Source organism: Zootoca vivipara, chromosome 8, assembly GCF_965207765.1.
Source record: "Zootoca vivipara chromosome 8, rZooViv2.hap1.1, whole genome shotgun sequence".
Taxonomy (NCBI): Eukaryota; Metazoa; Chordata; class Lepidosauria; order Squamata; family Lacertidae; genus Zootoca; species Zootoca vivipara.
The window spans coordinates 31,660,695-31,683,638 of record NC_142591.1 but is presented as its reverse complement, the minus strand read 5'-3'; the positions used below and the strand labels follow the sequence as shown (position 1 = coordinate 31,683,638).

The window sequence follows — 22,944 nt, the reverse complement described above, 5'->3', positions numbered from 1 at the left end:
CTAAGTTGGTAAAGAGTACTTTAAGCAAAGATATCACTTAGGCAACCATAAACAAAAGAGTTGAGAGCAGGCCTAAGCATCCCTAATAAGTACAGTAGTGCAAGGACAAGCCAAATGCAGTGTTTCACCTTATTAGTCCTCACCATTCTTATTACTGAGTCAAAGCAGTAGAACAGGATTGGTCAGCATGATATCCTGATGACCTTGCTGCCTAGAATTGAGACAAGTTGTAGTCCTGCAACAGCTGAAAGGCACCATCTTGGCTACCCATGGCTTAGAAAATGCCACCATTTCACCTGGATAGGACTGTACATACTGATGACACTTTACTCCAGAGCATGTATGATCTTCCGCAACAGTTTCATGTAGATGTCTCAACAAGATATAACCCTGTGGCACCCCATAGCATATATGTAATGGATTGGACCAGTGGTAATGGCACTCCCTTATAAGTAAGTGGAATCACCAATGTGCTGTGCCCTCATCTCGCATTTTGAACAGGCAGATAAGAAGTACGTAATGCGAGAGAGTAATAAGAAACCTTGAGGGTACACAGGATTATTAGCAGAGTTACACCCTGCAGTCCTTTTCACAGTGAAGGTCATCCATCCACTGAGCAACCAAACCAATTTCAATGCTAAAACTGGCAAATCAGATTGAAATGTGTCTTGAAAATGTGCTATTTGGGGTTTTCAAGAGGTGTGTCCATTTTAGTGAAACTAAATGCACAGAACTTCATATCATCTCAAAACGTTCGGTTGTAGTATTGTGCATACTTTTTACAAGCCCATTCTAGGATGGTAAGAGAGCCATGCTGTTAAACCATTTAAAATAGTACTTGGTCTACATTTTTATCTCCTTAAAAAAACACACCATTCAAGACAAGAACTTTATTCCTGTGAGGTGAAACTAAAATGACTTGTCAACCAGTACTTCAGATAGCTATGAGCCCTCTCCCAACAGTAAGCCATTTCCCTGATCTTAATCAAGCATTCATTTCAAACAATCCATTCATTTCATTGACATTGTTCAGGAGAACTCCCCAATGAATTAGGAACATTAGGAAGCTTCCCTATGTTGAGTCAGACCATTAGTCCATCTATCTCAGTATTGCGTATGCTGACTGGGATTGGCTCTCCAGGATTTCAGGCAAGGTTCTTTCCCAACCCTACCTGGAGATACCTTGTCCTACCTTCTGCATGCAAAGCAGGTGTTCTACCACTGCACTGCGGCACAGTCCTTGTGCTATGGATTGTGCCCAGATAGAATATCTCTGTAAAATGTATGCTTTCTGGGATCAGTTAAATCCTATAAAAGAGGGCTTTTTAATAACTAAAGTGAACAGTGATAGATTCTGCTGTTATAAAAAAAATAAGTAGAAATAAGCATAAAGAAAACTATAAAGCAAACACATTCTGTATTGTGTGAATCAACATAAGAAAGTTGTGAAATATCATGGATAGTTTTTATGTTTCTGTCCACCAAGCAACTGTTGCCAAGATTTTCAGACTGTGATCTATGGATCACTGGTTCTCCTTGACCACCACACAGATGGAGTATTAAAAAGTTGACAGCTACCATACTTCCAAATACAGTAGCAAGATGAACACTGAACCTGATCAGAGGCTAACAAACATTACATTTAGCTTCATAGGACTTCATTCACAAAACAGGCATATTCACCCCATTAGAAAAGCAAGAATGCTGATATTAAAGTGTGCATTTATATGTGCTTTTAGTATGCAGAGCAATTTTGAGTGGTCTACTGAGATACCCCCATGCACACACACACCCCAGCAATTTTCAGGTGGTCTGGGTGGAGGAGGTAGATTGGTAACTGCTGTTCTAGTATTCAGTGTGACAGTCAGTGTAAACCCCGATTTCCCTACTTCTAATCTGATACAGAATATTATATAATGAAATATATAATATTTCATTTAAGTTAATATTTAAGTTTTTCCTTAAATAAGATTTTTCTTTGCTTTCCAGAGGTGTCCTATTGCGGCTGGAAGGATGCAGCCATCCAGTTGTTATGAAAGGCTTATGTGCAGAGTGTGGCCAGGATTTGACACAGTGAGTATTGTAGTATGGACTTTGACTTCTACTGATGGTGCTGCATTAAACTGAGGATTGTCACCTTTGAGGAACTTAAATTGAAATCAATTGCGTTGCATTGGAATAATGCTCTTCATACCTGGAAAGAACAATTTATGTTTATTGTATGCCCAGCAGTGCCAGAAATAAGTGGGAGTACGGGGCATATGAACTTGCACCAGCATAATAGTAAAAAATAGAAATAAACATCAGTTTGATGATAATAAATATGGCATTCTTCATAAAATGTATGCAGCGGACTAAAACATTGGTAGGTATGCGCATAGGTTTATTGATGGATAAACCAAAGAATCATTCTTTCAAAAGGAACGCAAAACATACTTGCAGAACTAGTGGGCATGAATGTAACAATAAAGTATCAAATGGGTGACAGTGTTGTACATAGAAAACCACGACAGTAAAACTTCTTTTGTAGTAGGAACTGTGCCCTGTTCAGGTCTCCAGAAATACAGTCAAGTTTGTTAAACCTCTTGAAATAGTTCTGATTAATAGAATTGATGGGAGTGTCTTGGGGGTTTGAAATAAAGATTAAGGCTGTTGCCTGTAAAAAAAAACCCTTCATGTTTAAATATCCATTTTGTGTCCATTGTCTTCACAAAGGCCAAACAGGATATTCTTGATATAATTATCAAAATGCACTGCTGCGCACTGATGTCATATGGCAGCTTATGTGCAGATGAAGCAGGGTGGATGAAGATCAACAACATTTTGAAGCCAAGCGTAATCAGTATTACACAACTGCTCATACACCTTTATTTATTTATTTATTTATTTATTTATTTATTTATTTTGATTTTCCTCCAAGGAGCTCAAGATAGCACACATGGCTTTTCCCCTCCCCATTTTATCCTCACAACAACCTTATGGAGGTAGGTTAAGCTAAAATACAGTGACTGGCCCAAAGTCCCCCAAGGGAACTTCATTGCTGAGTGGGGATTAGAATCCTGGTCTCCCAGGTCTTCATCCAACACGCTAATCCCTACATTACACTGAAAGCAGTTTTTTTATTGGGATGCTGCCACCCTGTATTCCTATACAGTATTCCAGTTTAATTCTTTCTGGGAGCAAATGCAGTTCACTTTTGGAATTTTAATTAAAACAAAAACATACACAAATCCAAACAATTTTATATTTCAAAACAGAAATGTGGTATTTGTTGTAAATGGTTGTTGTTGTTGTTGTTGTTTAGTTGTGTCCGACTCTTCGTGACCCCATGGACCAGTGCACACCAGGCACTCCTGTCTTCCACTGCCTCCCGCAGTTTGGTCAAACTCATGTTTGTAGCTGCGAGGACACTGCCCAACCATCTCGTCCTTTGTCGCCCGCTTCTCCTAGTGCCCTCAATCTTGCCCAACATCAGGGTCTTTTCCAGGAAGTCTTCTCATGAGGTGGCCTCAGCTTCAGGATCTTTCCTTCCAGTGAGCACTCAGGGCTGATTTCCTTAAGAATGGATAGGTTTGATCTTCTCACAGTCCATGGGACTCTCAAGAGTCTCCTCCAGCACCATAAGACTATCTAAAAGCCTAACATTTCCCTCAATAAACAGAAATGAATCCTAATCCTTTTCCCCATTTTTCTATATGCTTCATAGGATGCCAATAATTTAAGTACATAGATGTGTATATGTACTTGGGTACTGTACCAAGGTGTGCCATTTTTCCTGTTCTTAAATTATATTATTCTGCTTGCCAATTAAACACCATGTAAATTTACTGTTTGTGTGCTCTGTTTAAGGCTGGTTGGTGCAAGTGATAAATAAGTTAGTTGTCTTTAAAACTTATGGAACAGATCAGTCCTGTTAGATTTTTTTTGTTTTTGTAACTGTTATTAATAAGATTTGTCTGATATCTTTCACATTGTTGTTAGGTTACGAAGCAAGAATGGAACACAGAATATGCCAGTATCCACAGCAACTGTATCAATGGTTCATAGTGTACCAGAATTGATGGTTAGCTCTGAAGTAAGTATACTCCTACTCTTCCCCTTTTTTGGCAGGGGTCCAAAGTTCAGCAGATCTAATTAGCAGAATTTCTTCATTATGAACGCATGTAATACAGCAAGTTTGTCTTAGCTAAATTTAAAGTTGAAAGCAACTCTTTTAAGTAGATGGAATCCTAAGCTATACATGTTTCTGATGTGTTATAATCAATTTTTAGTTTTGAAGGGAGAACTACTGCTTGCTCCCTTGGATTTCACTCCATATTCTTGTTGCACAAAGCCTGCCAAGACAAGTTTAGATGGCAAACTTATTAAATTTATATCCCAGTCTTTTTGCCAAACACAAAAGCAGTAAAGCAACACAATTAAAATACTGTTGAAATTGAAATAAAAATGGGTATAACAGTCACATACCCTCACAGCTAATATTTTAAAAGTAGCCACGAACAGTATATTTTGGCCATCAAACACCTGGGTGCAAGTAAAATGTTATACCCAGGAAACCAGCTGCTTTTACAGCACGTGAAGAGCATGGGAAATGACAAATAAATAAAAAAGTACTTTGTACAACATGCATAATAGTTTCATTAGTGCAAGGATTTCCATTTGCACAAATGGAGAGTTCTGCTCTGGGGGGTTGGAGGAATCTCCAGGAGAAATTTAGGTTGCACATGAGAGGAGAAGGAGGTTCTGCTGCAATCAAGAGTCTTTGCACTAACAGAAGTACTTCATTGGATAGCACTCCTTTTTTTGCGCTTGTAGGAGGAAAATTCACACTGCATCTGCCACATACCAGAAGTTAAAATAAACGCCTTGCTGCAAAGTCCACTAATTAAACATGTTGATGCAGTGAGTCTGATACATACAAATTGGTAGGATTTTGGAGGCCTAGAGGGCAACTCTAAGATGATGTTCCACTTCCATTTGTTCTTTAATATGAGTGAAAGGAGCTATTTAAATTGAATTTTGGCTGGCTGTTGTTTGTTTTTCTTCTTTGAAATTACTGTACGTTGCACTGTGTCTACTGAGATCTGTTGAAATTAATCCTCATTTTATGCTTCAAATACACTTAATGGGATACTCTGTTTTTATTGTAGCAAGCTGAGCAGTTAGGAAGAGAAGACCAGGAGAGGCTACGCAGAAATCGAAAACTGGTGCTAATGGTAGATTTGGACCAGACATTGATCCATACAACAGAACAGCACTGCCAACAGATGTCTAACCGAGTAAAGCAACATTATTGTTCTTTGCCAAAATACATTAAAACTGTTCAATATTTCAAGAATAATGAAATGCTTTATAAAGTTCATAAACTAAGAGGCATCCAATTCATAGCAAATAAAAACTTTCCAAAATATATAGTAGATCATGAGCCCTTGTTTATTATTCTAGCTTTCAGAAAAAAATCAAGGCATCTAAGCACTAAAAGTAAGAAAATATAAAACAAACCAATAATAAAAATACTGGCATACATACTAAATCTGCAGTAGCTACAAAGAAACAACCATTAGAATTTGATGTCCAAACATTGAAAATAAGAAATACAGCCTTAAGGATGGGACAGGATAAAATCAATAATATAAAAATAATGCATGTGAAATTTGCTTGTATTGCTTTTTGCCAGAAAAGGGTGGTAGTCAACTAAATTTTACTCAGAATAGACTAAATGAAATTAATGAACACTAGTTAGGTCCATTAATTCCAATAGACCTTCTCTGAGTGAAACTTAGTTAAATAATCATCTAGTGAATATTCAGTGAAAGTACTTGCCCACACAACTAGAGGTGCATAAAGGTTGGGACTTTTCAGGAACTTCTCCTACTTCAGCTGTTACGAAATTTGCTCTGAGGTCTGGTGTACTCTCCAGTGTAGCAACTGAGAGAGCTGGAAAAGACACTTGCTGCCCATGTGGGCTTTCTGGATCCTAGCTAGAGAAATGGGAATGAAACTGAAGTTACCTAGCTAGCTCCCAAATATTCTTAACTAAATTGATCTACTTGACAAATAGCTGATACTACTTCATCATATAGTGACTATTTTCAGTCATTCTATGATAAGGTGGTCTAGCCTGTGACTCCAGATGTTGCTGAACTACAACTCTCATGATTACTGGGCATTGGCTTGGGCTGACAGAAGTTGTAGCTCATGAGATATTATAAAAACCATGGCAAGCAAATGTAAATGCTGGGCTGCTCTTTTTATTGAACTTTATACTGTATATTTGTAAGTGTATACAAACGGCTAATTTTTAAAAGTTTGGTGCACCTAATAGTGGTTGAAAACTGAATTCTTTTATAAGCTGAAAATCATTCTGCCTATGCCAAAAATGGGTTTTATTTATGAGTTATAGCTTAAGTCTTACCAGTGTTATCTCTCCCTTTCAGGGAATATTCCATTTTCAGTTAGGTCGAGGGGAGCCTATGCTACATACACGGTTGCGTCCTCATTGCAGAGAGTTCCTAGAAAAGATTGCCAAGTTGTATGAACTACATGTGTTTACCTTTGGAAGCAGACTTTATGCACATACAATTGCAGGTAAGCAATTCCATGAGAGGTGATGGACTCTCACTCCTTGGAGGTTTATAAGCAGAGGTTGGATGACCATCTGTCATGTATGATCTAGGTGAGATTCTTGCATCACAGGGGGTTGGACTAGATGATTTTCAGGATCCCTTCCAACTCTATGGTTCTATTCTAAGTACCATAATACAGTGGTACCTCGACTTACGAATGACTCAACAACCGAATTTTTCAACTTATGAATGGGGCAAATGGCCGCACGTTTACGAATTTCTCGACATCCGAACGGAAACCACAGCGTTTTTAGATAGGGTTTTTTCAACTTACGAATTTTTAGATGGGGTTGCTTCAACTTACTAATTTTTCCATTTCCAATGCATTCCTATGGGAAATTGCGTTTCCAATGACGCTTTTCGACTTACGAATTTTTCGACCTACGAAGGTGCCTTCAGAACGGATTAAATTCGTAAGTCGAAGCACCACTGTATAGAACATTAACTATCAAGTGGCTGCAGCGCTGTTCCCAAATTGCTTTTCAAATCTTGTTCAAAAGTATTGTTGTTATACCCTGCTATACCATTAGCATGGGAATGAGAGAATCGGATCACCACCCCTTTTTTAGAGTTTTGATCCAGCTAAATAGTGGCTAGGTGCATTGTTTCATATACATGAGGAATGAAGGATATACATACAGTAGAACCTCGATTTTTGAGCATCTCGGAAGTCGAACGTTTCGGCTTTTGAATGGCAAAAACTAGGAAGTAACTGCTTCAGTTTTCAAACGCTTTTTGGAAGCCAAACGTGCCACGCGACTTCCGTTTTGAGTTTCCCTATTGTATTGAGGCTTCCATATTGAGTTTTCAGTTTTCAAATGTTTCGGATTTCAAATGTTTCAAACGGTCCTCCGGAACAGATTACTTTCAAAATCCGAGGTTCCACTGTATTCCAACAGGCAGTAAATTAAAGTTATTTAGTGCTGAAAGCATGCTTATCCTACTGCATTCTATCATTGACTTCTTGTTACTTTGGCCTATTTAAAGCACTCAGGGTAGTAGTTCTGTTAGCACAAGAACTTCTGGCTTCTCTATAGAATTTCATCTCTCCCTGTTGCCCCCCATGCCCTCCCCAAATCTGTTCTGCAGGTTTGGGGGGAACCCCCAGAACGAGCAAAGAGGTTGCTGAGGGAGAAGAGAGTTAGAAGTTCCATTGCACAACCAGAGGTCCATGCACTAACTGAACTACTTCATTGGATATTGCCCTCGGTTTTACAAAGCACACAAAAAGCAACATTCATTTGTAAGAACAAACTGAAAATCTGCAATTGTGCGGTACCTTCATTGGGACAAGCCAAACTGTCACACAAGCTTTCAGGCTCTCCAGAATGCTTCATCAGGCATTACACAAAGCTATGAGGGGAGGCAGGAAGAGGAGGAGTAAAAATGGGAAACGTACATGGCTAATCTGATAATGTAGCCATGAGATCAGCTTGCAAACTTTGCTCCAAGATGCAAACTTTCTTCTGTTTTGAGAATCACTGTTGTCCCTCAAGAATTCTCAAGAGTGAGAGAGCAGGCTTAGGAAACCTTTTTGAAAATTAGTGTGTCAGCATCTCTCATGGCTCACTTTCCTGCCGTTGCCATGAGACCATGAGAAGCCAGAAGTGACGAATAATATATAACTGCCCTGAAAAGAATGGGGTATGTAATCTGGGTGGAGGGATTCAATTTTTCCCTCAGATCTATATAGGAAGTGTCATGGTTCTGCTTGAAAGAAGAAAATCCACTCTCCAACTGTGGTTTTTATTGCAGTCATTGTTTACAATAGTGTGTGCATGCTTCAAACACAAGGTGGCAGCATAGCTGCCAAGTTTTCCCTTTTCTCGCGAGGAAGCCTATTCAGCATAAGGGAAAATCCCTTAAAAAAAGGGATAACTTGGCAGCTATGGGTGGCAGTAAATTTAAAGAGAAATTGTGTTGAATGAAGACTTCATTTAATGTGCAGTGGCGCCTTGATGAAAAACCTGTGGCCCTCCAAATATTGTTGGATTCCAGTTTCCAGCCAATGGGTGTACGCATGTGTGTGAAAGAGAATGGGAATGGATGCTGGTGGGGTGCACATAAAGGTTCCCTGCAGTTCTTGGGTTGAGAAAAAAATGTATTTAATCTATTAACTCTGCTTAATAAACTAGGATTTGCACAGGCTGCATCACCCTCATGCAGCCCCAAAGTCCTCTTTTCATGTGAGTGGGGAAATGAGCTCTGAAGCTGTACTTAACCACAGTTTCCCTTTACATGCATACTGGTAAACTATGCTAGATTCATTCCAACCACATTAGAATATTAGGAAATCTTTTAAGGATGAGTTGGGAATCTTCACTTGTTTGGAAACCATTAATCATTGTTTCTGGTTCCCACATAATGGGAAGCCATAGCTAATTGCAGCTTCCTGGTTTGTTTCTCCACTTCTGTGATGGACTCTGCATGCAAGTGCATGGAGTCATTCATATTTTGGCTTGTTAAGTCATGATTTGATTGTGCAAACCAGGTCATTAAATAACCATTACTTTGAGTTTGTTGCTGGGTATTGTTGTTCATGCATGGAAATGTAAGTCACCCATAAATGAAATATGTTCTTAGGAAAGTCTCAGTTGACACATAATGTATTATTCTGATATAATTAAATAGCAGGTGAAAACAAAAAAAGAAAGTGTTTCCCGATTTATTCCTCAACTGATTCTTGAATGTAAGCTGTTTATTTCTGCTAATTGGTCTCTTAAGAAGAATCTGTTCCTTCTTTTTCCACTTTCTCCTTAGCCCTAATCTACATGTGTTGATACATATAGATTAATAAAGGACTGTCCAGCTGATATACTGGCTGATATACTGGTCATTTCTCCCTGTTTCTGTTGTTCAAGGTCCTACCTTTATCTCCAGGAAGGGACACAAAGTGAACTCACTCAGCTGTGCGGAGCTTGTAGGAGAGGGCTTGTGTTTTGATCTAGCCCACCGACCGATCTAGTTAGCAATTGACTTGTGTAGATAATGAATATGGGGAAAAAACAACAGACCATTTATGGAAATATTGTTGTAACATTTTTATTTAAAATATTCACACCTCACTTTATATTCTACATTAAGTGGCTTATTTCACTTTAGTTGGCCAATACATCTTTCTACGTTTACTTGGGGATGGTTCTGTCTAGCTAATTCTTTCAATTCATTATGCCTAGGTACTGCAAGGGGATGACCCTACATGAATTTGCTGAAATTCTTAAGCATAGTCGGGTGAGTTAAGGTTGAACTTCTATCCTTAACTCAAATTTTCTTGTATTTGTGGGTTTTAAGTTATTCCTGTAAGACACAATAGTTTTTGCCTACATGTATCAATTTTTGATAGGTGACTAGTGATATTGGAAAGTGTGTCACTGAAACATTTTATAGGGAATTCTAGAAAGTTATGTGTCAATAAGCCCCTGAACATCCAAATCCTTCAAAGAGCATCACATCACTCCCTGAATGTCTAGAAATGGATATTGCACAGTACCATAGGGGTCACAATTCTAAAATAACTTTCTCAGAAATTTTGAGTGTTAGTTTATAAAACAAAGTTTACACTGGGCTTCTCCAGATATATAATAATGCAACCTGTGACCCACCAAAGAGAATGCAGCTGACCCTGACATATATTTTGTGGTGCCAGATGCTTAACAACCCTTTAATTTGGACAATCTCTGGCAAGCAGCTAAACCAGGAGGCTTATGAAACTGCAACATGTGACTGGCAGACCACAAGTGCAGGCCTGCTTTAATGTGATTCCCCCACTGATGAAACTAAAAATGGTTTATGTAACATGAGGAAGTAGCCTAGAAATCGAATGCAGAATTCTTACCTGATTATAGTCCTTAAAAATCAGTTTTTCAAGACAATTGTCATCCAGCCATGTTTTTAAAAACAAAGCTTACTATTTCAAGATAACTCAGAAGTATTTATGTTCAAATCTTACAAGTATAACTTAAAACCTGCAACTACAAGAACTCCTATTTAAACTTTCCCTTAACTTGCCCATTTTGCTTAAGAATTGTAGGATGCTTTCCACTGCTTTGGCTATCTACAAACCCAATACATGGCACTGAACAAATGAGGGAAATCGTCTAATGCTGAGACTTGCTATGAAGTGTTTACAATGGTATACTGTTGTATCACAAAACAAGATGTGATGCTTGACTGGCCAATGTGTTGACCTAAATATGCTATGTTTACACTTAAGGAATAAACTACAAATATAAACTTCAAAATCTTTTTTTCTATCTAACAATAATTCACGTTTTATTAAAAACATTCAGGAGGCACTCATAACCCCAGTTGCTTGAGAGAAAACCCCATGGATTTCCATTGGACTTTCTTCTGAGTAGACATGTTATTGTGACCCTATCAGTCATGTTGCAAGTTATATTAGCAAGTATTTATTACAATTATTTATGGCACAATACCATACATGCCTACTCTGAAATAATCCTTATTGAATTCAGTGAGACTTGCTTCTAAGGGTGTATAGGATTGCAGCCTTAATGGCTTTATACCAATCTCTTGATTTATGTGTAGTATTTATGGTTTATGTAGTAGATGGATGTATTTGGTGATCTCATTAATAAATTTCAGTTATGCACAGTAATTCATATTAAAAGCTGCTTTTGGCTAAAATAATCCTGTGGTATTCCAGAGAAAATCATACAAAGTATGATGATTCTTGTGGAAAATACATATTAATTTTGAACTTCTTTTTCTTAAAAGCATTCTTGGACTCTGAAAAGAAGCTTTTTTCCCATCGAATATTGTCAAGGGATGAATGTATTGATCCTTATTCTAAAACTGGGAACCTTAGGTATGTATTGGGATTGGAATATTGTTCGTGAAGCATTTGAAGGGATACTGCTGGAAACAAATAACATAATTTCAGTATCTTAACTGCTTTTTTAAACTCCCCAACCTGCCACTCCTGGTCATAAACATAAACATCTCAATGCCTTTTTAATGTAAAGCAATGGAGATCATATCCTGCCCACATTATCAGAAACTGATAAGAAAATAGATTGTTATTGCTTTTGTTTTTCTATAACTATTTGCATTTGAAGTGATTTTCAGGTGGCAGGAATGAGAGTTAGAATTATTTATATGAGTGCATCTTTGTCTCCCTGTAAATTCCCTGCCCCAAACTACTTCTTTTTTAAAAACTACTTGTGTTCCAATGGAGGTTACTTTGTGTCATGGAGCTCAATCAGAACAAAAATATGTTGTTGTTGTTCTTAAGGTTGCTTCAGGGAGAAACCATGGGTGATGGAAGGGTTCAGCTCTGCCCATTCACACCATGCTTTAAATCTCCCCCTTCCTCCCCCTCCCCTTCTGCTTTTGTAGGGATTTGGCATGACTGGGGTTGGGCGTGCTGCCATCATATCTATTTTGACCTTGTGAACTGCAGAATAGGAGCCTGTTCAGGTGTTACACTCTACACTTGTGCACACCCACCCACAGCAGAACATCCCCCAGGTATTTCAGTAGAAATCTCCCCTGCCCTGGATATAAGTCATTTTTGTTTAGTATATTCAGTATCTAGAAAAACAGAGAGCCTGCATTCAAATAGGCTCAGCATCTTTGGTTCTCAGCATCTTTGGTCGCAGACGTTATCTTCTAGATTTGGTGAGCGGATTGGAGCAGAAACGCATGAACCCAATGATTCCTTCAGTCTCTCTGTGTAGAGCTGGTAGTGGGGAGTAATTTATTACAGGCCCTAAGAGAACTATGCAGCTAGGTAGGACTTGTCTCCTAGTTGTACAGAGCTGTATTGGATACATCAGTGTAGCAGGATCTCTGACCTGCCTGACAAATCGATACAAACAGATCTTCATGGGTAATAGGTTTATTTTAAATCTCTTACACAGCATGATTGAATGTTATGCTGTTTCTATATGTACTGCATATATCAAAGCTTTGAGTATGAAACTATTACTCTTACCATCCAAAGAAGCTGAGTCATAGTATTTTGATTCCTTTATAAAAATAAAATTAAATAATGCAGTTATGCGCTCCCATTGCATATCCAACATTTCTGTCATAAACAGCTGCACCCTAACTTGAAAATTCTAATGGCATTCAAAGTTAAAGCTAAATTTCTTGGGATTATAAGCCAATTTTATCATTTTGTCCAGGAGAACAGCCTCACTCATACCACTAGGTGGTACCTGACACTACTTTGTTAATCACATAATATAACTTAGTTGAAAGCAGTGATTGATTAAATTGTTTTCCAGGTGCCAGAGTTACAGGTGATGCTTTCTACTGCCCATCTTTGTAACAGCTGATTATAAAAAAACATTCTTGGTGGATCTGATTTTTATTTTCTGTGCATTTAAAAGTGAAGGTCCTGTGTATGTATATGTATATGTGTATATATATTTATATGTATCTATGTCAATTCAATATGGTTTGTTTTCTTTGGTCAGCTTCTGGACAGTTTTAAGCAAAACTGATTAATATTAATCATTGTGCTTTAAGAAAACAAACTAATAATGTAAAGGACTATAATCAATATTTGAATTTAGAATGTCTTCCTATTTTATATCTTTATTGAGTAGATATGCCTTAATATGAATCATTTTAAAGAGTTATCTAATCAGTCCATTTCACTTAATCTTTCTCCTGTTTCTAGAAACTTATTTCCTTGTGGTGATTCCATGGTTTGTATTATTGATGACAGAGAGGATGTCTGGAAATATGCACCTAATTTGATAACTGTGAAGAAATATGTATACTTTCAGGGCATAGGCGATATTAATGCACCGCCTGGATCAAGGGAAATTCAAATGAGAAAGACAGGTAACTGTTTTAATGTGTGTTCGTTTCCTCTTCATATGCAAGGTATCATATCGATAACATAGTGTTTTAAAACAATTCATTAACTAATCTTAAAACAGTTTTTCAAAACTATTAGAAGTGAGGATTTCAGATTCAGATTCCTTTTCAGTTTGACTACCAGAATAGTGGACCACCTTTATTCATTGTATTTACACTACTTCTCAGGCAGATCCTACTGGTTCTATATAATTTGTTGCACAGCATTTGGGGGAATCTCAATACACCAAGTTGCCTCAAGTTGAAAACAAATTTAAAATCACGAGTTGCATTCTCCAAAGATACATGCTTTAATTGAAGCACAGCATTATTTAACACAGTGTTAGGGCCTCCTTGCTTGCCTCCTGTGAAGACGATACAATATGGTATCATCTTTTTTCACGGGAAAAATGTTCCATTACTGAAATTGCTTTTATTCCATAAAATGTGACAATTTGATGCAGTTCAAGTCAAATTTGGCAGTTTAAAATAGTTTGGAAAAGCAAACTAGATACTGTATTATATTAAGCATGACTCTTATGGGTCCTCCCCCCCCCATTTTAAAAAATAGCAGCTCCTAGGGCAGGGTTTAAAATCTTTCTCTTGTTATGCTGTTTTCCCATAAAATATCAGCATATTCCAAACAACCATTTTTGTCCCTGAAGCTGTCATTGACTACAGTATTACCTGACTTGTGGCAGGGAGAGATTTTTGTTGGGAAAAATGAGCCCTGGAAGGTCTTCAACCCTATGGTCCAGATATGAATCCCTCTACCCCATAGCTGCTGTTTAAAGGAGGGCAAAAACAAAAGACACAGACTTTTGAAATGTCATATCTATTTTGCCCCTCAGTCACAAGCACAACCACTGCAGATGATAAAGTGTGATAAATTGCCCACAGGCTAGTTGTTATTAGAACCTTCCTTTAGTGAAAATGAATGTGACTCGGAATAGTTCCAAATCAGTCCTCAGCCTAAACAAATAACTAACAAGTAGTGTAAGCATGTTTTCAGATGGTGACAGTGAAACTAAAGGTGCCTTTAGTGAAAGTTAAGCTCCATTGAAGTAGCTTAGTAGAAAATAGCACATCCATCTGTAGTTATTTGGGTGTGCTAAAATTAGAACATTAACCTTTTTGGTACCTTTGTTTTCCTCTTTATGTTTAGTAAATGTGCTTTTAAAGCCAGACATGCTGTATCAGATCCCTTTTAAGGCAGTTGTCTTCATTACAAAACTTTACAGACCGCTCCCCTCCAGTTAAAAATATTGCAGCTTATGGCCTCAGTTGCAGCCTTGGATGTTTGTGCCTGGAATCCTGAGGCAGAGTATCAATAAGTCTGAAAAGACAAGTGCCCTTACTTGTTTATTAATGGCTTGTTATTTGTTGATTGTGTAAAGGGACCTTCCATCTCCCCATTCTTGGGCTATTCTAAGCTTGTGATCCTCCTCCATGCATGGCTGTGTTAAGAGGAACTACACAATGACAGAACACACACACACCCCACTGCTGCCACCCCATGTGTCACACACAAGCTAGCCCTGCTTTACTTCTGCATGGTGAGAGTAGATGCCAGGGTGGTGCTTGGCAGGGTTACCCAGGCACAGGGTGCCAAAGGTGGGACACATGAGGGTAAAGCAATATATTGTTGTACCCTGTGACTTGGCACGTCAAGCTGTGTTTGAGTGCTAGAAATCTATTCTCCTGTTGCTATGTTGTAATAGGATGTTCAATCTTTTTTTCATCCTCTGAAACAATTGAATCTCTATGCTACATATGTAAGGTTTTGAGCAAGTTATTTGTTGACCTAAAAAACTTAAGTGGAACCTTCTATTATTTCCCACCACAACCCCAGGCTTCTGGTTTAAATAAAGATAAGCATAATTGGATTAAGTGTTTTTAGCTATTAGATCTTTTGTATATTTGTTACTAAGCATTTTGACTTCAAAGACTGATTCATTTTAATATGCATACATATCTCTTAATTTAGCAAATCATTCTTCAAAAGTAACAGAGGCATCGGACCCAGCAACAGTAACGGGAGACTCTGAAGAAGCAAAGAATATTGGAAATGTAGACGAACAAAGCAATGGCATTCAAAAATCTGCAAATGAAGTAAATGGCAATAACTCTATCAGCAGTGAGACTCCATCCTTGGATTTGAATTGCAATGATAAAGTTAGAGACTCCTTAAGTGATTCTAAACATGGAATGGATGTTACTAATGATGTGATGAGTGCCAAAGAATCTCATGTGTCTTCAGACGACGATAATAGGACAATTGTAGGCAAACGGCAGATTCAAAACAAGAGTACAAATTATTTGGACTTTGAATTGTCTAGTGATAGTGAAAGTGACAGTGGGTTGGATGCTAGGAAATCCTCCTCCTCTTCTCCTACAGATAGTGAAAATGAAGGAAAGAGAAGCTGGAGAAAATCAAAACAGCCTGTACTAGAGGAAAGTGCAGTGCCTATGGTGGGAACTGATACGAATGTAGGAAAGGACGGACAGTTGAACCATTCTGCAGACTCTGTATCCTCACCTAGCATCAATCCACATCCCAAGGCATTCGATCTGGAAGCACATGAAGAGAGTGAACAAGACAGCCTTTGTAGCCTAGGAAATGGTTGCGTGGACAAGAAAGAGGCAGAGACAGAATCTCAAAATAGTGAGCAATCTGGGATAACTGTGGGAGAATCTTTAGATCAAAGCATGGAGGAAGAGGAAGATGACGATACAGACAGTGATGACCATTTAATATATCTTGAAGAGATTCTTGTTCGGGTGCACACGGACTATTACTCAAAGTATGATAAATATGTGAGAAAAGAAACAGATGAAATTCCAGATATAAGAAAAATAGTGCCAGAACTGAAACGAAAAGTGTTGTCAGATGTTACCATATTATTTAGTGGATTATACCCAACCAATTATCCCATAGAAAAAACTCGGGAGCATTATCATGCTACTGCACTTGGAGCTAAGATTGCAAAAAACCTAGTATTGAATGAAGATGACCCCAATAAGCCAACACACCTTATTGCAGCAAGAGCTGGTAAGTAAGAGTAAATCCAAAACATGGGTTTGAACTAGGACTCCGTGTGAATAGGTGGTCATACGAAGCGTCTAGCAATGTAGCAAGCTTCTAATACTGCTGTTCAGATATTTCTGTGCATGAATGTTTTAAGAAATCCCCAGGATTCAGTGATTTTGAAGAACATTTGTACACTTTGGGGACATTCCTCCTTTAGCCCAGGTTGTTTCTTGCTTCTGTTGGTATCTAGAAATGTGTAAGTTGTTTATCTGAACAGTTGGCTGGGCCTGTCAGCAAAACTATAATGCTATATGCCTCCGTTGCACACAAAAAATTATCTTACCTTTGCATCTGAATCCCGATTTTGTGAAAATAACTAAGACTTTACAATTGTAGTCATTGCCATGTTAGAGACTGCTTTAAACACATGGGGAGAACGTTAAAAGCATCCAAGCTGTGTTCTTAAGTCCCTCTGAATTCAGCACCTAATCCCTGTAAACTGTTCTCATATGCTGATTTATTGAAAAGCCTTTATGTCACCTATGCTAATGTTTGGCTGTTTATAGGCACAGAAAAAGTACGGCAAGCTGAGAACTATAAAAATCTCCATATTGTAAATCCAGACTGGTTATGGAGCTGCTTGGAGCGTTGGGACAAAGTAGAAGAACAACTGTTTCCTTTGAAGGATGATTACCTTAAAACACAAAGGTAAAATGTAATTTTTTATTATTTAAATAATACACTTGAGTTTAAAATCTTATGGGGTTCACGGTTAATATCCAGTCTTACAAATAGCTGAATGAGAAGATCCCAGTTAAACAGGATTACAGTGGTACCTCAGTTTATGAACACAATTGGTTCCGGAAGTCTGTTCATAAACTGAAGCATTCATAAACTGAAGCGAACTTTCCCATTGAAAGTAATGGAAAGTGGATTAATCTGTTCCAGACGGGTCCGTGGAGTACTCATCCTGAAGCGTACTTAACCCGAAGCATGGGTGTAATTGGTTCCGGAAGTCTGTTCATAAACTGAAGTGTTCATAAACTGAAGCGAACTTTCCCATTGAAAGTAATGGAAAGTGAATTAATCCGTTCCAGATGGGTCTGCGGCGTTCGTAAACTGAAAATTCGTAAACCGATGTGTTCATAAACCGAGGTTCCACTGTATACAGTACAGAGAAAGGTGGTCCTTTGGGTAACCTTAACCCAAGATATTTGTTTAGAACTTAACAGGTCAAAATCCTGCACTTTGAATTGTCCCTGGAAATAAATAAGCAGACAATGCAGTTGGTACAAAAAGAGGTTAACATGAGCCATGTGTAAGAAGCCTAAACCACCTGGTCTTCAAAAACAGCTCCATAGAGCATGTAGAATAATCAAGATGAAGTGACTTAAGGCACGCATGGCTCACCATAGCAAGACAAGAAGGTTCCAGAAAGGGGCACAGATGGTGTGTCCATCTTAATTTTGCATAGGCATTCCTGGCCACAGCTTGAACAGCCAGGCCTGAGCCTAGATCCAAGAACACCACAAACATAGGAGCATTTTGTTTTAATCTTCTTTTTATTCATTCAGATATGAAAACTAGCCAGAACCGATAGCTAGTGCTCCATTCCTATAAACACTTCTTTAGTAATAACCCCTGCATGGATTAAAGGGTGCCATCACATAATTAATGCTTCCAGACATGCAGCATTAATTGTTTCCATGAATGGGCAAGGCTTTTCTTTGGCCAATATCAAGCTGGGTATTACATAAATTGTGCTGTGTTTTACTAGGTGGAGTAAGGATACTTCAGACCAGCTCCATAGTTTCAATAAGATGGATATGTGTGCATGTTTTCTGTAGTTGGAAATATTGCTTTGATGTTATTTAATGTAAATAACAGGTTTTGTTTGGTGCACTCTAATAAATCTGATCCACAAGACTGAATTCTTGTGGAAATAATTGCTGTTTTACAGCTGAGCTATGAATGTGGAAATCTTTAGAGATAAATGAGAACATTTTTAATGTACAGTTCTTTGTATCAATGTAGAAGGGCTCTATGTAGTTCGGTCTAAATTAGGGTTTCCATCACTGCACTAAGCCATAGTTTGGCACAGGCACGGGTCCCTTTTTCAGCCCGAGGGCCACATTACTTTCTAGGCAAATTTCTGGGGGCCACGTGCCAGTTCTGGGTAGGGCCAAAGGCAAAAGTGGACTGAGCAGTTAATGTAATTTTTACCTTTGTACAGTGGGCTTGATGACACTAGAATCAGGGGTGGCCAACTCCCAACAGACTGCGATCTACTCACAAAGTTAAAAACTGGCAGTGATCTACCCTCTTTTTGGGGGTTCAGGTCAAATTTGTTGAGCTTTTTTTAGGAAGGAGGTAGAATGTTGAGCTTTTTTTAGGGGAGCCACAGTTGTTCAGCTTCTTTGGGGGGAGCCAATGATCTACTAGTGATCTACCGCAGACATCCAGTGATCTACCTGTTGGACATGCCTGCACTAGATGAGACATCCAGTGATCTACCGGTAGATCACGATCTACCTGTTGGACATGCCTGCACTAGATGATCGACATATGTCAACAAGTTAGCCTGCTGGAGTGGGAAGAGAGTTCAAAGGGCTTTCTCAGCCCTTTGCACAGTGCTTTCCAAACATGCACCAGCCAGTTGATTGTCAGACACTGGGAAATGCTGCACACACGTCTGAACAAACTTTTCAAGCCCTGTGTTAACACTTGGGAAGTTCTGGGCACAATGCTGTGCTGGTTGTTGGGTGCTTGGGAAGCACTGTACAAGGAGCTTTGCAGGCCCTGCAAATTAGCAGCACTTGCAAAGCACTTTTCAGCCCTGCCCTTACTTGCCCCACATTTGACATATGCCCCATACCTGTCCCTGTATGACATCATGTGTAGGGCAGGTGGGACAGCACTGGACTAAAATAGCCAGGAGAGAAGATGTGGGCCAAATATGTGTGTGCTTATTTTTATATATGCGTGTGTGTGTGTGTGTGTGGAATGTTGACTTGCTAACTTAAGTCTTTTAAACATTTCATCTAACAGAGAGTACAGTCCTGCCATGTTTCCAGATATACACAGTGCTTTCCAGACTGCTCTTTTCCACCCAACTCCCATTCATCCAAAGTGTCAGCCTGGTCCTGAAGTTCGGCTTTATGATCCCAACACCGGAAAATTAATTAGGAAAGGATCTCAAAGCGCCAGTCAGTCTTTGTATATTCAAGCACCAGCTTCTCCTCTCTCTCTGCCCGTCCATGGGGAACATTCCTTATTCAGGTAGATGAAGATAACATTTCATAAATCATTTTGTTTGGCATTAAGATTTTAAACAGGATTGTGACAGACTAATTCCAAGTGTGTTTTCCTCTTGCAATAGGTGTTCTTGAGTCTATGTGTGACACTATATTTTTCCTAAAGAAAAGTGTAACACAATTGTGGCTAACCTTTTTGGCCTGGCTGCATTCACCATTGGGCAGTCCAAGAGTGGGGTGCATATCACACCCTCACATACACAAAAATATGCACTATTGGGGTAGCCACAGGTGCGCACACACACAGAGAGCTTCCCTCCTTAGCTGATCATCAGCTGAGCAGGGTGAGGCAATGTTCCCTCTGTACTTGTTGAACAATTGAAATGATGAACTGGAATGATAAACAGTGAGGTGCTTTGTATCCCAATCAGGGTGCTGGATTCTGCCTACCCCAGCTCCATATTTACTTTTTTTAAAAAAAAAAATCTGCCACTGCTGCCAAACTCAGTGGAGCCTTAGAAACCATAAAATGTGTGTAGGGGTCAAGTCCCCAAACAGGATTAGCCAGCTGTAATATAAAAGTAGGGAAACAAGAATCCTTCTTCACTCTCTCCTTTATTGTGGTTACTTCTGGTTAAGCACATTCATATTATCCAAAACATATTACAGTGGGGCTGAACACTTTTGACTTTTTAAAATAATGTTGTTCTGTTCTAATGCTTTAGAAAAATTGGATCCATTTTTAGTGGCAAAAAACATAGGCTTCGTTTGGGGTCTGTGTTCTGGTGGGGTGAGAGTCCCGAGTGAGGTGGCTATAGAGTAAAGCACAAATCCTGTAATATGAATGCTTTTTTGTTCTGCATCCCCTAGAGCTTATCTGTTTCTACATTTAAAAGAAGACAGGTTCCCAAACTTCTACCTAATTTGTCCGTGGGAGAACAAGTGCTACAGTGAGAATCAGGCTCATGAGTGGCTCACTATTGATAAAGCTTTGACATTGCCTTCAGAAGTCTTTGAAATGCGGAAGAGGGCAATCCATATTGAGCAACATGAAGAATAGGGCAAAGTTTTCCACTGTATGAGTTTTGAAATGGATCTTTATTCCAAACTTAATCTATCTTGACATTCTATTCAGTTCAGATCATAACAGTTATGTAATACAGAGCTTTTGAATCTTTTTTCAGAGTTGTTCAACCACACCAACAGCTTTTTGATGAAGAGGAGATGCCAGCAAGTGAGAATGAAGAGCCTGGCCCATCTAAACGGAAACGCCAGCCAAGTATGTCTGAAACAATGCCACTATACACTCTTTGTAAAGAAGATTTAGAAAGTATGGATAAAGAGGTGAGTTTGATTGTGTACTGCTGAGTAATTAATTGACGTGACACATTTTTAATGCAGTAGAGATATCCAAGCGCCTCTAGGGTATGGGAAGATGAAGAGTGAGGGTTAAGCTCAAAGATGAAATTTTTAATTTCCATTGATAAAATGGGTTATCATAATGCTTCATCTGGAACTTGAGTGTGGAAACATCATCTGTTTCTTAGCATAACTTACATTTTATATTCGTTCAGAGGGAATTTGACTGCACAGTTTGATTGCAATTATTACCCAGTGTTTCCTACCTGAGGCTCATCTGTATATATTTGGTTACATGTAACATACTGCAGAACATGTAAGAGATATTACATATTTTTATTGTATAGTTACTTAATATCTGACCCTGCTTTCCTTTCCCGGCAAGAAATAACACTTTTTATGTGTGTAGCAGATATGAAATGAAAGTTGAATATTATGAAGTCTTATTCTGAAACTCATACACTCAAATGAGATGAAGTTGAGTTATTTCTTGAAATACCTTGATGCATAGATTTTTTCCTTTATCTCATTTTCACCCAATAATATTTTTGCTTCACACTTCAGAATTTATCACTGCAATTCATGAAGTTGAAACACAATTAGAAATGAAATCCAGGGACTCTCTATAATCTTAGCAGATACACTAGTGCCTCGGTGGCACCTGCAGCCCATAGATCATGCAGTGTCCTTATGAAGGATGTCCTTTGTATCCCTTCAGCCTTATGACGCAGAAGTAAAACTTTTGTATTTGGATGCTAAAGGATAATGGGGGAAATGGAGGTTTCTTCCTTAGTTTCTTAACTAATACTGATTTTATTTTGCATATATGTGTGTCAGAATTGCTTGCTCCAGAGAATATTATTTCATTTATTTCAATCTACTCAGCTTTTATTTTTTGTATGAATTGTAAAAATGTTAAGTCCTGTATAGGCAATTACTAAGAATACCACAGCTACAATCTGCATAGGCATTTTTTAAATAAATAGTGGCTGGATCCCCTGCTGCTATGGAGAAACTGCTAGCAGCCTATAATCTGAAGATGAATAACTCCCCAAGAACCACACACTGTTTACTTTAATAGTTGAATAAAATTTCCCCACAAATGGTCATGTCCTTACAAGTTTTTGCAGAGGTCTATTAGTAATCGAAAGCTCTGCTTCAACTTGTCTTTATGTTCACACACATCAAATGTGCTGGGTGTTTCAGCCTGTTTTGGTCTCCTGCTGGTCCATTTGCTGGAGGCAGAATGGACTTGCAATCTCCATGGCTGCTTTCCCAGAATGCATGTAGAATTGTACTGGGGGGGGGATTGGCTGTTTCTTAAAACGTGTCCCAGTCTTATGGTGCCCTGAAACTTAGAATTAGTTGAATTGGAGACTCCTGTGATACATTTGCATTCCCTAAGACAGAGTAAAACAGGAATAGTTGTCATTTCAGCTGGAGGGCTACATTCCCTTGTGGGCAATGTGGGAGCTGCATGCAGGTAGGAGACAGGGTCAGAGATGCAACTGGGCAGAACACAAGATTGGCTTTTGTCTCTGTCCAGTAGATTACAACCAGGCACCAAAAGTCAGAGGCTTCTACATCCACCCACACTTCTGTCTATGCACTATCCAGGCAAATTAGGGTCATCATTATAGTTCAGTGGCACTATAACAAAGCAGACCTAGACAGTATGCACTTGTTTCTTCTTATCAAGATCCTTTTCTCTGTTTCAAAAGGAGACTATATTCTGCTTGTTGATTTTTAGCATCCCTGAAGAGCACAGGAAATCAAAGTGTAACCTGCAACAAAATGTTTGCATTCTGCTCCTGAAGATGAGTGCTTCAAGATTCCAGTGATT

At 38.7% G+C, this 22,944-nt stretch overlaps 1 protein-coding gene across 2 annotated transcripts in view; it reads left to right on the top strand.

The window, feature by feature from the left end:
* CTDP1 (CTD phosphatase 1) overlaps positions 1-22,944 on the top strand; it is a 48,463-nt gene that overhangs the window by 5,568 nt on the left and 19,951 nt on the right. For both annotated transcript variants that reach the window (XM_035125056.3, XM_088675268.1), the window contains exons 2-11: positions 1,990-2,073; positions 3,982-4,075; positions 5,151-5,279; positions 6,438-6,588; positions 11,364-11,454; positions 13,276-13,442; positions 15,445-16,509; positions 17,055-17,196; positions 19,537-19,767; positions 20,927-21,086. In XM_035125056.3, coding sequence (XP_034980947.2) covers positions 1,990-2,073; positions 3,982-4,075; positions 5,151-5,279; positions 6,438-6,588; positions 11,364-11,454; positions 13,276-13,442; positions 15,445-16,509; positions 17,055-17,196; positions 19,537-19,767; positions 20,927-21,086 — 2,314 coding nt within the window. The remainder of the gene's footprint in view (positions 1-1,989; positions 2,074-3,981; positions 4,076-5,150; positions 5,280-6,437; positions 6,589-11,363; positions 11,455-13,275; positions 13,443-15,444; positions 16,510-17,054; positions 17,197-19,536; positions 19,768-20,926; positions 21,087-22,944) is intronic.